This window comes from Miniopterus schreibersii, assembly GCF_964146895.1.
Source record: "Miniopterus schreibersii genome assembly, chromosome: 19".
Classification (NCBI taxonomy): domain Eukaryota; kingdom Metazoa; phylum Chordata; class Mammalia; order Chiroptera; family Miniopteridae; genus Miniopterus; species Miniopterus schreibersii.
The window spans coordinates 12,552,155-12,566,876 of record NC_138119.1 but is presented as its reverse complement, the minus strand read 5'-3'; the positions used below and the strand labels follow the sequence as shown (position 1 = coordinate 12,566,876).

General features: G+C 49.6%; 2 protein-coding genes across 3 annotated transcripts; both read left to right on the top strand.

Moving 5' to 3' along the window:
- The first annotated feature begins 260 nt into the window (after window positions 1-260).
- On the top strand, window positions 261-7,825 carry S100A13 (S100 calcium binding protein A13). Of its 2 annotated transcripts, none has more exons than XM_081121074.1 (3): window positions 261-701; window positions 1,589-1,782; window positions 7,596-7,825. In XM_081121074.1, exons 2-3 carry the CDS (start codon window positions 1,630-1,632, stop codon window positions 7,737-7,739), a joined length of 297 nt encoding a protein of 98 aa, XP_080977200.1. In that variant the 5' UTR covers window positions 261-701; window positions 1,589-1,629; the 3' UTR covers window positions 7,740-7,825. The 2 variants fall into 2 exon arrangements, with proteins under 2 accessions (XP_080977200.1, XP_080977201.1); XM_081121075.1 differs by having other exon boundaries at window positions 1,586-1,782.
- Window positions 7,826-11,669: 3,844 nt separating this feature from the next.
- S100A14 (S100 calcium binding protein A14) lies at window positions 11,670-13,824 on the top strand. The gene is made up of 4 exons (XM_081121053.1): window positions 11,670-11,759; window positions 12,116-12,227; window positions 12,686-12,832; window positions 13,040-13,824. The coding sequence occupies exons 2-4, from the start codon at window positions 12,198-12,200 to the stop codon at window positions 13,175-13,177; spliced, it is 315 nt and encodes a 104-aa protein (XP_080977179.1). The 5' UTR covers window positions 11,670-11,759; window positions 12,116-12,197; the 3' UTR covers window positions 13,178-13,824.
- The last annotated feature ends 898 nt before the right edge of the window (window positions 13,825-14,722 follow it).

Genomic DNA, 14,722 nt, shown 5'->3' with positions numbered 1-14,722 from the left:
GAAGGGAAGTGGGAAAGGTCCTGGGAAGGACACTGAGGCCCCCCCCCCCTTCGTGTCCAGCTAGGCAGGGAAGGGGAGGAGTCCACGGAATAATTTAGTCTTGGAAGTCTCCCTCAGGGGTTTCAGGGTGAGACCCCACTGGGGGATTTCAATCTGGGGTCTCCTCTATGGGGTCTCAGTCTGGGATCCTCTTGAGGGGATCTTGGGCTGCAGGGTCCTCCGAGAGACCTCATTCTGAATTGGGTGTTTCTTAGATTGGGCCTCTCAGTGCTGAGCTCCCTCAGTTGGTTGTTTCAATCTGCAGTGTCCCCCCCCCCCCCCCCCCGCCCCAATACACACTCCTGATTAGACGCGGGGGTGTGGCGGGGCGCAGGCTCCCGTATTGGGAAGGACAGGACCCAAAGCTCCAGCTGAGCGGGGATCTCGTCAGGCAGTTCCAGGCGGGTCCTCCTCGGGCCCAAGGGGGTGTGTGCGTGGGCTGGGCTAGCGCGGGGGCGGGGGCACCCGGGTTCAGGGGTCGATCGCCGGGCGCGGGGCGGGAAGGGGGGCACCACGCACGGTCGGGCGTCTCCTCTCTTCAGAATCAACTCGGAAACTTGACACCTCCGGGCTCGCGGGCGGCGCCCGCCTGCAGCCTGAGCGCTTATAAACCTCAGCCCGAGGCTGCGGCGTGCTGCACCCCATCTCCGCGACTTGCCCCGGTGAGTCGCATCCCCCTAACTCTGGAGGGAGCCTGGGGACCCTTTTTCCTCCTTGGGCTCCCAGGCCCCCCCGGATCCCGCTCCGATCGGGATTCAGGAAGTGGCTTGGAGAAATCAAGCCTCAGTCCCTGCGGGGGGGGGGGGGGGGGGGGGGGGGGCTGGAAGGAGCGGGGCGGCGGGCGCGTCCCCTCCCTCCAGCGCTCCCCCTGACCCTGGGGCTGAGTGCAGGGACGGAGCCCATCCCGGGCGGCGGCCGGCGGAGAGGCCCATCGGGGCCCCCGTCACCCGGAAACAGGGGTGGGAGGTCTGGGGGTCCTGTGCTCTGCCCGCCGGCCCAGCTGGGAGGCGGGGACGGGTCACCGCGAGGCCGGGTCTGGCCCGGGGGAGCCTCCCAGCCTGGACCACAGATGGGCCTTTGCCAGACCGAGGCTGCTCCACTGGAAGGAGCAGACGCAGGTCCTCACACAAACAAACAAGCTTTGGAGACAACCTCCTGACTCTTTGAGGCTGAGTGAGATGCCAAGAAAAGGCCCTTGGGACTGAACCCCACAGAGGGGTGGGAGACTGAGAGGATCCAAAGACGGCCCTCAGGCTGAAAGCCTCCTCCATGACAGAGGGGTCTCCAGGCTGAGGGACCACCACAGAGGGGTCCTTAAGACACAGGCACCTCAAAGGGACCCGTGGACTGAGATCTAGAGAGGAAGGGGCTTCTGGAAATGCACACCCCTTCCCCCACCTACACTGAGGTCCCCCGTGCCCCAAGCTCCATCCCTGTCTCCTTCCTTCTCCCTAATGCCTTGTCCAGGCAGAGCCCTGAGGTGGTGACCCAGGGCAGGGGCATGCTGGCCTATCCTGACTCTCCCTTTCTCTCCTTCTCCACCCAGCAGGTCAGCCCAGTGAGGACATCGGCTATAGCCCCAGGGTCCTAATGGCAGCAGAGCCACTGACTGAGCTGGAGGCAGCCATCGAGACAGTCGTCACCACCTTCTTCACCTTTGCAGGGCGAGAGGGTCGGAAGGGCAGCCTCAGCATCAATGAATTTAAGGAATTGGCCACTCAGCAGTTGCCTCACTTGCTCAAGGTAGGTAGGCGTCTCTGGGCCTGAGAGTTTGGGAGACAGTGACTGTGGGACAGAATGTATGTGATGTGATAATGTGACCACAGGTGTGTTGTGGAGAAGGGTGTAGGTGACTGCTTGTGCAAGTGGTTCTGGGTGTTCTTGCACAGTGTGTGTATGTAAGGAGGTAACACTGTGTCTGTGTGAGGGTAAGTGTGTTATTGGGCTTTATGTTCCCATCAGAAGATGCTGTTAGGTTCTTGTGTCTGCTTTGTGCCTCTCTGGTCTCATTTCCCTTACACAGGCCTGGACCCAGAGCTGCTTCCAGGAGATCCATAGACTATCAGAGCTAGGTGGCCAAGAGCAAACACAGTCCACATTCCTCACTTAACAATTATGGAAACTGAGGCCCAGCTGTGGGAAGGGGTTTGTCAAAAGCACCCAACAACAGCAAAAACAAAAAAACACAACCCACAGCCCAATTCATGTAGTCATAGAAGCTCAGTGACCTGTGGTTACATCCCACCCTCTCTGGGAATCCCCTCAGTAGCATGCCTGACAAGGTCATTCCTTCTTTCCTCACTGGACAGATTAGGGATTTAAATTTCATCCACACTGGTTTGGATGAAATTTCTTCTTTCATCCAGTTTCTTTTACATCCTTTCTGAAAACTCACAGGCACATAAAAGTGTATGAAGATGTATTTAAAAAAACAAACAGCCTCCCAGCATGGCTCAGTGGTTGAGCGACAACCCATGAACCAGGAGGTCATGATTTGATTCCTCGTCAGGGCACATGCTGGGGTTTTGGGCTTGATCCCCAGTAGGGGGCGTGCAAGAGACAGCCAATCAATGATTCTCATCATTGATGTTTCTATCTCTCTCCCTTCCTCTCTTTGAAATCAATAAAAACATATGAAAAACAAAACCAAACCTCGTAGTCTATCATTTGCAAAATCCCCTACATCCATAGACTTCCTGGACTTTTCCCTTCCTCTTCTCACAGGAAACTTTAGGCTCTCTCCTGAAAGTACAGCATTTCCTGTAGCCTTGTCAAATAGTGACTGTTTTTTCTTCCAAATCCAACTTCCTCTGGGCCTGGAAATGCAGGAGTGACCTCTTTGCTTTGTATCGCTGCTTCCAGAACTTAGTTTTTCTTCTTCCTAAGATGCCTAGCTCCTTGGAAGCTCATATACCACCTGCCTTTCTTATAGCTCTTCAGCTCCTAGCTTATTTTTTTCTCATCACTGGTACTGTAATTATCTTCAGTATCCACAGAGACAGCTCCTCTAGCACCTGGGCCTTTCCATTTCTTGAACTCCTCACTTCCAAAGATTCTATCTTCTTGCATCTCAACATCCCACTCCTCTGTTCATGCTTCAGATTTTGTCATTACCAAAATAACTCACCACTTCCAAAATCTCAATTTTAAGCCTCCCTTTCTGTGTCTTCTACCTCCTGTCGTTCTGATTCTGCTCCTCTGTAGGGCAGTAAAAATGAATTTTCCCCCTACCTTTCTGTGTTCTTCTGGCTAGTGTAATAATCAAATTAACATGAGATAGATTAAGAGGAGAAAATAACCAAATTTAATACATATGTACACGTAGGGATTCCATAAGAATATAGGGCCCGAGGAGAGTTGAGGCTGACATGCCATTCTCGAGCTAAGGAGAAGGGGAGAGGATTGTGATTTGGGACTTGCAATTTAGGCATTTAGGGGGAAGGTCAAAGGCTTTTTCCTGAGGTTTTCTAAAAAAATTCTCACCAGTGGATATGTTTATTGATTTTAGAGAGAGAGGAAGGGAGAGAGAGAGAGAAGCATTTATGTGAGAGAGAAACATGGATCAGTTGCCTCCGTTATACGCCCCAACCGGGGATTGAACCCACAACCTTTTTTGTGTACCGGACAATGCTCCAACCAACTGAGCCACCCAGCTGGGGCCCAAGTCTTGTTTCTTGAAAATAATCAGCTTAACCAGTTTCCACCCCGAATGGCATATTTTGGGGTGGCAAACTCTGCTCCTCTCACCTCTATCTAGTTCTCCCACTCCAGCATTTCCCTGACTCCCTGTCACATTTTCAACTTCCATCGTTACCCCTTGTGTATTGATTTCCCCTCTTCCTCAGCTGGCTTCTGAGGCTCATCCTTATAACCACTCCCTCAACTCTTGATTCTGTTTCTCTTTGTCCTTATTTGACAAATCCCAACCTAGGTTAAATCCAGCATTTCATCTTCATGAACTTGCTGGTTAAATCCACCATTCTGACCCTGGCCGGGTAGGTCAGTTGGTTAGAGTATCCTTCTGGTTGTGGGTTCATTCCCTGGTCAGGGCACATACGAGAATCAACCAATGAATGCATAAATAAGTGAAACATCAAATCGATGTTTCTCTCTCTCTCATAAACCAATTAATAAAAAAAATCCTCCATTCTGTGCTTGTACTTATACAGCAGAATCTGGCTGGAGAAAAAAGCACCACCATGTTGACTTGTCTTACTTTAAGTCTATAACCACAACCCCAAGGGGACTCTCAGCAATGCCTGCCAATTCTACTATATTTCCCTGGTTGATTGATTCATTTACCAGCTCTTTCAGATTATTATTTCACTTTTCCTTTTGCCTAAAACTCTAGTACCTCCTTCCACATTCTTCCTCTCTCTGAGAAATTTTCTCACTGAGAAAATTTTTTGCAAACATCCTTGTTTGTATATCTTTACATACTTGAAGGGAAGGTCTGGTGGTACAAATACCAGGTCAAAAGGCATGTATGTTCTTAATTTTTATAGATATTACCAACTTACCTCCCAATAAGTGTGTACCAGATTTCATGGCCACCAACAGTGCATGGGAATACCTATTTCCCATGTACTTGCCCAAACTGAGTGTTTTTTCTCTAAACTATTTTATTTCAGTAATGAAAAGAGAAAGATTAATTCCTTTAGATGCACAATTAAAGCCTAAACAGAGCCTTACCAAGACTTTTTGTTGTTGTTGTGTTGTATTTTTTAAAAAATCTTATTTATTTGTTTCTCATAGAAAATCTCATTTTTGACTGGACTCAGAGGTAGAAGCTCTTAGAGAAGACAGCCCATGTCTGTTCCGGGTGTTTTTCTTTGGCCTCCTTCATTCTCTTGGCCCTAAGTTTAGCATATTCTGCGGCTTCTTCTTTATTTTTCTTACTATGCTGTTTATTTTATTTTTTTAAAATGTTATATATTTTTTAATCCTCTCCTGAGGATATGTTTATTGACATTAGAAAGATGAAAGGGGAGAAAGAGAGAGGGAGGGAGTGAGAGAGAAACATCTATGTGAGAGAGAGACATGGCTGCCTCCCACGTGCACCCCGACCGAACCCAAAACCTGACCAGAAATCAAACCCGAGATGATGCTCCAACTGAGCCACACCAGCCGGGGCAGGACGCTGATTCTTTAGAGCAATCTGCTGACTTTTGTATTGTAAGGCTCATGGAGTAAGACTCACATGTCTATTTTTAAAAAAGAATTTTAGTAACATTTAATCATGTTAAAAAGAATCCTGTAGCCCTGGCCCGTGTGGCTCAGTTGGTTGGAGTTTCGTCCTGTTTACCAAAAGGTGGCTGGTTCCATTACCAGTCAAGGCACATGCCTAGGTTGCCGGTTTGATCTCCAGGCTGGGTGCCTAAGAGAGGCAACCGATCCATCGATGTTTCTCTGTCTTACTCTCTCCCTTCCTCTCTCTCTGAAAAAAATCAGTGAACATATCCTACGATGAGGATTTAAAATAAAAAAAAGCATCCTGTAGATTGTTAATTGGGATCATGTAAATAAATATATTTTAGGGAAAATTGGCATCTTTACACTATTGAGCCTTTCTCTCTAAAGAAAGGTATGTTTTTATATTTATTCAAGTTTTCTTTTATATTAAATACATATTCTGAGACCGAATTTCCAAATATGGTGGGGCTCACCTCATTGACATAACAAAGGATACCTTTATCACTCTCAACACTTTAGGAAATTCCAAAGGTTTTGGGAGTTGTGAGTCAGGAACTGTGGAGAAAGACCACATACTGTATATATGAGAATTATATTTTGGTCGGTCATCTGAATGACCAAATATATATTTTTTATAAATCACAATATTGTAGATATTCTTCAGTTCAGTTTTCTTCACAAAACCTAAATATATTTCTACATTTATGCTAAGTGCTTTATTTTTTACTATTTTTAATGGGATCTTTCCTATTATAGTTTCTAACTGGTTAACATTTATATACCTAAAAGGTATTGGTTTTTGAGAATTAATATTATAATCAGATACTTTATCATTTCTAATAGTCTTTCTTTTTGGGTGGGGGGAGACATACGTAAGGGCATAAGCTTTGAGTCAGACAATCTATGTTCAAATGCAGGTTCTAGCATATCATCCCTGGTTAGTTATTTAACCTTTCAGAGCCTTAATTTCTCATCTGTGAAATGGACTCATAATAATGGTTTTTGTTGGATTGATCTTGCATTTATTCAATCAGCACTCTGTCCTGTCCTGATGCTGTTCTAAGCTTTGGGTTACAGTGGGGAATAGGCATCTGCTGTGTGCCAGACATTCTCCCAGCATTGGCATTACAGTGGTGAACAAGATGCCAAGGTCCCTGTGCTCATGGAACCTTTCATTCCAGCAGATTATGAAGATTAAATGAAGTCAAAGCGAGTAATGTGTTTAGCATAGTGCTTGGAACAGTCAGCACTATTAAGTGCTTACACTTGTTGAAATGTTAGCCTTTATAATTCCTTCATTTTTTATCTAGGTACACAATGATATAATTGCTGATATGATAAGAAGTGAATTTCCCTCTTCTTCCCTAATACTTATTATACCTTTAATTTCTTTCTCTTGACTAATTGTGTGTTTTCTCTCCCTCCCCAGATAGTGTTACACTGGGCATCCTTGCTTTCCACTGGCAATGCTTGTAGTATTCTACAATTAAGCATGATTGTCACTTTAAAAAAAGTCTCCGGTACCTCTTACATGGATTAGCTTTGTGCCATCTATAGAACAGGCAAATTTTCTCTACCTTCATCCAAATGTTGATTCAGATGTTTAGCATCAAGCTGTGCCTGAGGCATCCTTCTCTGATTTGACATGGACGAATTGTTAAACAGTCCACTTTTTGGTTGTGATTGTTTATCTGGCAACAAATCCTTTGATCTTGATGGTCCAGCTTATAATGTCCTTTGATTTCACAGGCCTGTCATGAGAGACTTAGTCAAGGGCCCCCTAGAAAAACAAACACCTTATGTCTGCTATTCCCCTGATCTACCAGGCCAGTGACTCAAATGGAGAAATGAGAAGACATCAGGTTCATGCGGATGAGCAGCCAAGTGCTGTGAACTTCTCCAGCTTTCTGGGAACGAGGAGGATGGCCTGAGAAGGCTCTGAGGGTGGTCAGAGTGGGTCCATGGTTACAAGGGCTCCCCGAGTATCCTTGGACAAATCCCAGGGCTCGTGTTGTGGTGTGCGGGAACCCGCCTGCACCTGCAGATAAGGGCCCATTGTGTGCATCTTTTCCTAGCTCTGTGTTCATTGACATGTTTGTGGTTCATAATCTCCTGTGGTGGAAGTATTTACACTCCAGCAAACACTATGAATCAAGTCCCCCACCTTCCTGTGCTCTTGCCCCTTGGCGTTGGGTACCACGGCACCACAATAGCACTGTCTTGGGCTGCAACCCCGTCTCGAAGGTATGGGACAGATCCTCATGCTCCCTGAGGGAAGGGAATGGCAACTAGCAGTTCTTGCCTCTCTCCCTGTCTCAGAACCCTTGTTTCTAACCCCACCCTTCCCTTTGGTGTTTCCTCAGGATGTGGGCTCCTTGGATGAGAAGATGAAGAGCTTGGATGTGAATCAAGACTCGGAACTCAAGTTCAATGAGTACTGGAGACTGATTGGGGAGCTGGCCAAGGAGATGAGAAAGGAGAAGGCCCTGGAGATTCGGAAGAAGTAGAGCCGGCTGGCCAGGATGGGGCGGGCAGGGCAGGACCAGGCAGAACCCCATTCCCCTCAAATAAAACCTCCTCCTTGAAACATGAATGTTTCTTATTCACACCCACCCCGATTTCTTCTCTTGAGACTAAGAGTTGGGAAAGCTCTGCTCTGATCTGAAGGTGGGTCCAAAAATTATGAGCTCCTTGAGGACCAGGAATGTATTCATCTTCAAATATTCTGCAGCATCTAGCACCTAGGTCTTATGCTCGGGGTGGGTTGCTCAACAAATAAATGGTTGTTGAATGAATATATGAAAGGTAGAGACAGGGCCCTGAGGCAGGTGAGGTGACTCAGGTGCCTCCTGGGGCTCAGGAGCTTGGTCTTGGCTCCCATTTTTCTTATTCCTGGGGTTTGTGTCATTGGATGAAAATGATAGCAGTGAACATGTGTTGAGGGCTTGCTATGTGCCAGGCACAGTGCTAAACATTTTCTTGCATTATCTTAGTTAATTCTCACAGCCCTTTGAGGTAGGTTCTATTTTTAAGTCTTGTAAAAAAGAGATTTTAGAGAGGTTGAGTCACAAAGACATGAACAGGTGGAACTGGGTTGAAATTCCAGAGCCTCTGATGAACTGGCATCCTCTCTGGATGGGTGCTTGGAGACACTGGACCCCCCTTCCCTCCCCCCTCCCTCCAGAGCAGGGGTGAAGCAGAAGGATGGACACAAGGTTCTGGTTTGAGGACTGTGGGGTAAGGAGGTGCTGCAGGATGCAGAACATTAGAGCACCGTGGTGCCCCTCTCTGTCCTTGGCTTGAGGGGAATGTTGCTTGCATGGCCTGCCACCAGAGGGAGCAGGGGTGGGGCAGCACAGTGGTTACCGTCTTCCAGGGGATGTTAGTGCATGCCATTGGGTATCCATTTGGGGCAGCTATTAGCCCAGAGGGACATGTAAGTTTCCTACCTCACACCATGAAAGGGTCCTAGATTGAGACCTAAGTGCCCCTAGACAGAGACCTCAGAGGGATCCCCAGACAGGGACTCCCAGGTGTCATTTGTCTGAAGTATTCCAGAGGGGCTCCCACACTCCAGGGCTTCCCCACAGTGAGAGACCCTAGAAGGGATCCCTAGACCGAAAACCCCCCCTTTTGTTAATCCTCACCTGACGATATTTTTTCCATTGCTTTTCAGAGAGAGTGGAAGGGGGGAGAGAGAGAAACATCAGTGTGAGGGAGACACATTGATTGGTTGTCTCCTGCATGTGCCCCGACCAGGGCCGGAGATCGAGCCTGCAACCGAGGTATGTGCCCTTGACCGGAATTGAACCCAGGACCCTTCAGTCTGTGGGCCAACGCTCTAACCACTGGGCCAAATCAATTAGGACAGGCTGAGGCACTTTTGGGGAAGCCCTCAGATTGAAGGACTTTCAGAGGGTCCTCGGAGTGATACCCTCTCAGAGGAACTCTCAGAATGAGACACTCTTGGAAGGGCCTCATTGAAACAGATGCCTCTCACTGAGGCCACAAGTATAGGGGAGTACTAGAAGGGGCCTTAGAGGGGCATTGGGAATGGTCACCTAAAATTAAAAGGATGGAGTGAGGCAACAAGCTCTTACTTGAGACCCAAAAGAATATCCTGGAAGCACTGATTGAGGCAGAAACCCAGATAGTGTTCTGATTAAGAAGTGAAGGCAAGAGGCTCTATATGAGAAAGGGAAGGAGGATAATTACAGGAGGAGAGAATGAAGGATTTATTATTATTTTTTTGTTAACCCTCACCCAAGGATATTTTTTCCATTGATTTTTAGAGTGGAAGTAGTGGGGGGAGAGAGAGAGACATTGATTGGTTGCTTCCCACATGTGCCCTGACAAGGGCTGGGGATCAAACCTGCAACCCAGGTACGTGTACTTGACTGGGAATTGAACCCGGGACCATTCGGTGTGTGGGCCAATGCTCCAAACACAGCCACATCAGCCAGGGCAAGGATTTATTTATTTATCTATTATTTATCTTTATTTTAGAGAGAGGGGAAAGGAGAGAGAAACATCGATTTGTTGTTCCATTTATTTGTGCATTCATTTGTTGATTCTTGTCTGTGCCCTGATGGGGGATCGAACCCACAACCTGGCGTATCAGGAGGATGCTCTAACCGACTGAGCTACCTGGCCAGAGTGATGAAGGAATTTTTTATGGTGTTAATAAACTAAAGAAGGAATTTCTATAGGTGCAGATAAGCTACCATAGTGATGCTAATTCTAAGGAATGTCTTCAATTTTCAGTCTGTTCTCTTTTATCTTTGCAAACAGTTGTTTGGGATACAGTGCTGTTAGGCCCAGTCCAAAGGTTATTTTGCCCAGTTTTAAAAGGTTTGAAGAGTAAGATAAACATGGCAGTTCCTCTGGGATGGCACCCTGAACTCCATTTTAAAGTGGTTCCGTTTACATTACTTTTTTACAGGAGTTATGCTCTGATCTCAGAGTTTAGGAAAGGAGCCCAGGAGTGTTAGGGTTTGGGCCAGTGATGTGCGGGCTGTGAAAGAATTCACAATTAAGAGAAGAGATGAGGAGAGGAAATTTATTTTATTTTCCAAGGGAGGAAAGGGCCGATGTATTGCTAGTCTATAAAGGGCAGGGAAGAAAGAGTGGCTTGTACTTTTCAAGAGCAAGCAGTTGCTCACCTAAAGAGGTGTCTTATCAGTATTTTCCTCAAGCTCGTAAGACAAGCTTAGAACAGAAGTTATGAAGAGTTCAAAAGAGGGAGGCGGGGGTTTGAAGAGGAGGTGGAAAGGGAACTTTCTATTAATTAACTAGCGACTCTTTGGTGCGAATTATTCCCAAGTCGTTAAAACCTCAGGGAGGAGGGTGAAGCAGGAATGCAACCTTGAGAGTATAGTCTTATCTCGCCCCACCGTTTGAGTAGAGAGGCAGTTTGAATCAGGAGCCAGCAATCTCTGCATTTTAATTCCCAGGTGCTTCTCATACATTCTGGAAGGCGACAGCAGAGAAAAGGAAAGGCCCCTTTCTGTCCTTAGGAGCTTTGGAGCTTTGCCTCTGGGCCCCACCCCATCCTTGCCCTGACCCCCTGCCCTTCCCCAACTGGGGTTGGGCTGAGTCCCTGGATCTGCTCTCTGGGATGTCATCCTCGGTACTAGATTCTGTGTGTTTGTGTGTGTGTGGTTGCTGTGGAGTGGCTGGGTTAAGGAAGGCATGAGGGAGGGAGGAGCAGGCAGCCCAACCAGTTTGGAGAGGTCGTTAGCTGCCAGATAACTCATTTGGGCCTTGCACATGTGCACCCTGGTTGAGGGGAGCTGAAGGGGAGTCAGGACAGCACCCGGTCTGGCCCCCACTACCAGGCTGCCCCCCTCTGGCTTCTTCTTCCTGATCTAGCCCTCGTTCATCTCTCTGCCATCTGGACTGAGGAAGGCCGGGGTCTGGGGTCTGGGCAGGCTTGAGTGTCACTATCCAAATTGGCCCTGGTGTGTGTGTGTGTGTGTGTGTGTGCGCGCGCGCGCGCGCGCCTGCACAACATCAAAGAACAGAGTGGTCCCTGAAGACCTCTCTCAACCCATGTGTCCCTCATTCCCTCTGTGCCATGAACCTTGCTTTGATCAGCTTCTGCTTCTCCTGGTTATTAACTCAGGGTCCCTTCACTTCCCTGCCCTATAATTCCTCCAGGTCTTTCCTCCCAAGCTCAACCCTACAGTGTTTCCAAGCCCTCCCCCTCTTCCTCCCCTCCCTCTCTTCCCCTTTCTTTTCCCTGCACTCTGCCTCCTTTTCTGGGGCCAGGGGCATCTCAGACAGCCCTCCATGGCTCCCTCCTCCTGGCAGAGATGGGGGCGGATTCTGGAGCTCTGGCCAGTGGAGGGTGGGGCCCACACAGCTGGCTCACAGCCCAAGCAGCTGCAATAGCAGGGGTGGCTTAGGGATGAGGCCCAGCCCCTTGCCTCTCTTCCCTTCCCCCTCCTCCCCTCCCTTCCCCCAGGTATAAGAGCTGAGCTCAGGTGAGCTGGCTCATCCTGTCCTGTCTCAGAGGCTGTCAGCAGGTAAGGAGACCCAGGGCTTTTCACCCAAAATGGGCTGCCCCCTGTCCAGAAGGCATGCTTAGCCTATCCTACCCCTAGTCTGCCAGGAAAAGGGCTGGGGGGCCAGGCCCTGGAGGCTGGTGTGTTTGCCTGGTACAGGAGTGGGTGAATGGAGGAAGAGGAAGGAGTGAAGCTAAGATGATGAGGCCCAAGGGATTCCCTCTAAATGGGTAGCCCTGGGGGTTGTCCTGGAGCCTGGGTGGGGATGTGGCCTTGTGTGGAGTTGACCCTGACCCCCTAGATGAAGCCAGAATATCTGGGGTGGAGCCAAAGGGAGTAGTTGAAAAAGAAATGCTGGAGTCTCCCCTCACCTCTAGGCAGATCATGAGCCATCAGCTCCTCCGGGGCAGGCTGTAGAACTACACAACTCTCACCAAAGGACCAAGAACACCAGGCACCATGGGACAGTGTCGGTCAGCCAATGCCGAGGTGGGCCCATTCATTCATTCCTGGCCTGTCTTTCTGTTCCCACACTCCTCTTCTTTATCCTGAGGGTCTGTGTTCCCCCATTGACTTCTGCCCCCTCACCGTGGTCTTGGCCTACCTGCCAAACTCTGACAGTGAGATCTGAACCCCCTTTCTGGTGCCCACACAGGGTGATGCAGATGGAGCCCTCCCAGGAAGATGATGCCTGGGCCACGTGCTGAGACCTGCCCTGCCTGGGGAGGGGTGTTGGGGGTGGTGGGAAGGAAGCCTTGTCCAACCTGTGGCTCAGGGCAGAGGCCAGTGGGGGTGAGGAGGGCTGGATGCTGGGCTCGAGTGGGCGGGAGCCTGTGTGCCTTCCAGCTGTCTTCTGCCCTGTTGGCCTGGCCAGGTTCCTGGGGAAAGCAGGGTGTCGTAAGGTGGAGTGGGGCCTCCCTGATGTGGGTGATGTCCCTTGCCTTCAGGATGCCCAGGAATTCAGTGATGTGGAGAGGGCCATTGAGACCCTCATCAAGAACTTCCACCAGTACTCGGTGGAGGGTGGGAAGGAGACACTGACCCCCTCCGAACTACAGGACCTGGTGACTCAGCAGCTGCCTCACCTTATGCCGGTACTGAGGGGGTGACCCCACACTTCCCAAGCAAGTGCTCCAAGGCCCCACCCACACAGCCACAGCCCCTGGCACCAGCAACCCCTAGTCCTTCCCCCTCGCCAGTGCTGGGTAGGCTCAGGTCCTGCTTCCTGCCCCTGGGCAGGGCGGCGTGGGAAGATTGGAAGGTGCTCCCTTGCTGAGCTGTACTGTCTTTCCTCCTCTCAGAGCAACTGTGGGCTGGAAGAGAGAATCGCTAACCTGGGCAGCTGTAACAACTCTAAACTGGAATTTGGAAGTTTCTGGGAGCTGATTGGAGAAGCAGCCAAGAGCGTGAAGCTGGAGAGCCCTTGCCGGGGGAGCTGAGAACCTTCCCTTGGGATTCTTGGGGGGATGTTGGGGAAAGGGGACCTTACAGACTGTGGGCCTGGAAATAAAACTCCTCTCTTTACCATCACCACACTGTTCCCCAGCCCGCACCTGTCTCACCACTGCAAGGCTCAGGTTCCTAACAGCCCCTCCTGGGGATCTCTGCACTTCATCCTGGGAGCTCCGTGGAGCTAATGGGTCCAGGAATCCCCACCAGAGGGAGGCTCAAGGGGTGGGTTGGGGCCAGGGATGGATGTGGAAGGGTAAGAATGGTGAAAGGGCCACGCCATTTGGTAGTGGGTGCTGGGCAGAGAGGAGCTGGACCATGGGAAATGATTTGAAAGGGACCGGGAACAGGGTTGGATATTTGGTATTAAAAAAGGTCTCTAAGAACCTACCCCTCCTAATCTCTTCCCCAACCCAAACTAGCTGTCCAATGCTATATCCTCCTGCCTCCAGCTCTGCCCCTGCCTCCTCCCAGGACTGTCCTTGGGCTAGGGCAGGGGAAGTGAGAGAGCAAGGTGGGGGAGAGAGCAAGGCTAAGGAGGGTGTGACCATGGGAGTAAGAACCAGCTGGGTGCTTGGGCATTTAAAGAATGATGGTTGTTTTGTATCATTTGATTAATAAAAAAATGGAGAAAGTGAAAGATGTCTTGACTGGACAACCTCCCAGGTCCGTGGGTCCATGGGTGAGGGGTGGTTGGGGTGAATGGCAAAGTCATTGGGTGGCATGGTACATGTGGGGCTGCAGTGGTTGTCAGAAGTGAATAGGAACCCACTTTATTCCATAGATTTGGGTTGAGGGTGGTACCAGACCCAAAAGGTGGGAGGCCTGGTCCTCTGTGGGGGACAAGCTCCTCTTTGCCAGTTGGCTCGCCCTCTGACAGGAGAGGAAGGCGAGTGCACACCTGGGGATATAAACCTAGGTGTGCTGGAGCCTGGCTCATGATCAAGGGAAATGTGAGGATGATGGCCTGTGTGTGAATCTTTGGAAATTTGAGCATGCTCTCGGTATCAGTTTCCTCATCTGGAAAATGGGGATATTAATAGTACTTCCCTCACAGTATTGCTAGGAGGATAATTTGAGGCATCATATACTTAGCAGAGAGCCTGGCACAATGAGTGCCCAGTGAGCTGAAGTCACAGCTGTCAGAGTTGGTGAATGGGCCCCCTCTGGTTTCAGCTGCTGCCCCATAGGGATGTGGAATTGGCCAGTTTCCTTGGGTACCTCAGGGAAGGGCTAGAGGGTGTTTCCGGAAGAATCTTCTGCTGTACAAGAGCAGTCCCAGGGAGGGGGTCAGGAGAGCTCCAGTGGGCTGACCTGGAGATGAAAGCCCAGGGGGCCAGAGTTTGGTCCCTGGTGTCTGCTTTCTGACTTGAGCACACAGAAATCAAGCATTACTCCTGAAATCCTAAGGGCAAGGAAGTTTCTGTGGCTAGCCAAGCTGGCCTGGAGTGCTTACTGAACTTGTCTGTTTGGAGCCCCTGAAACTGAGCTCCCAGTGACCTGGGTGAGAAGGGCAGGCGACAGTCCTTTCCCTT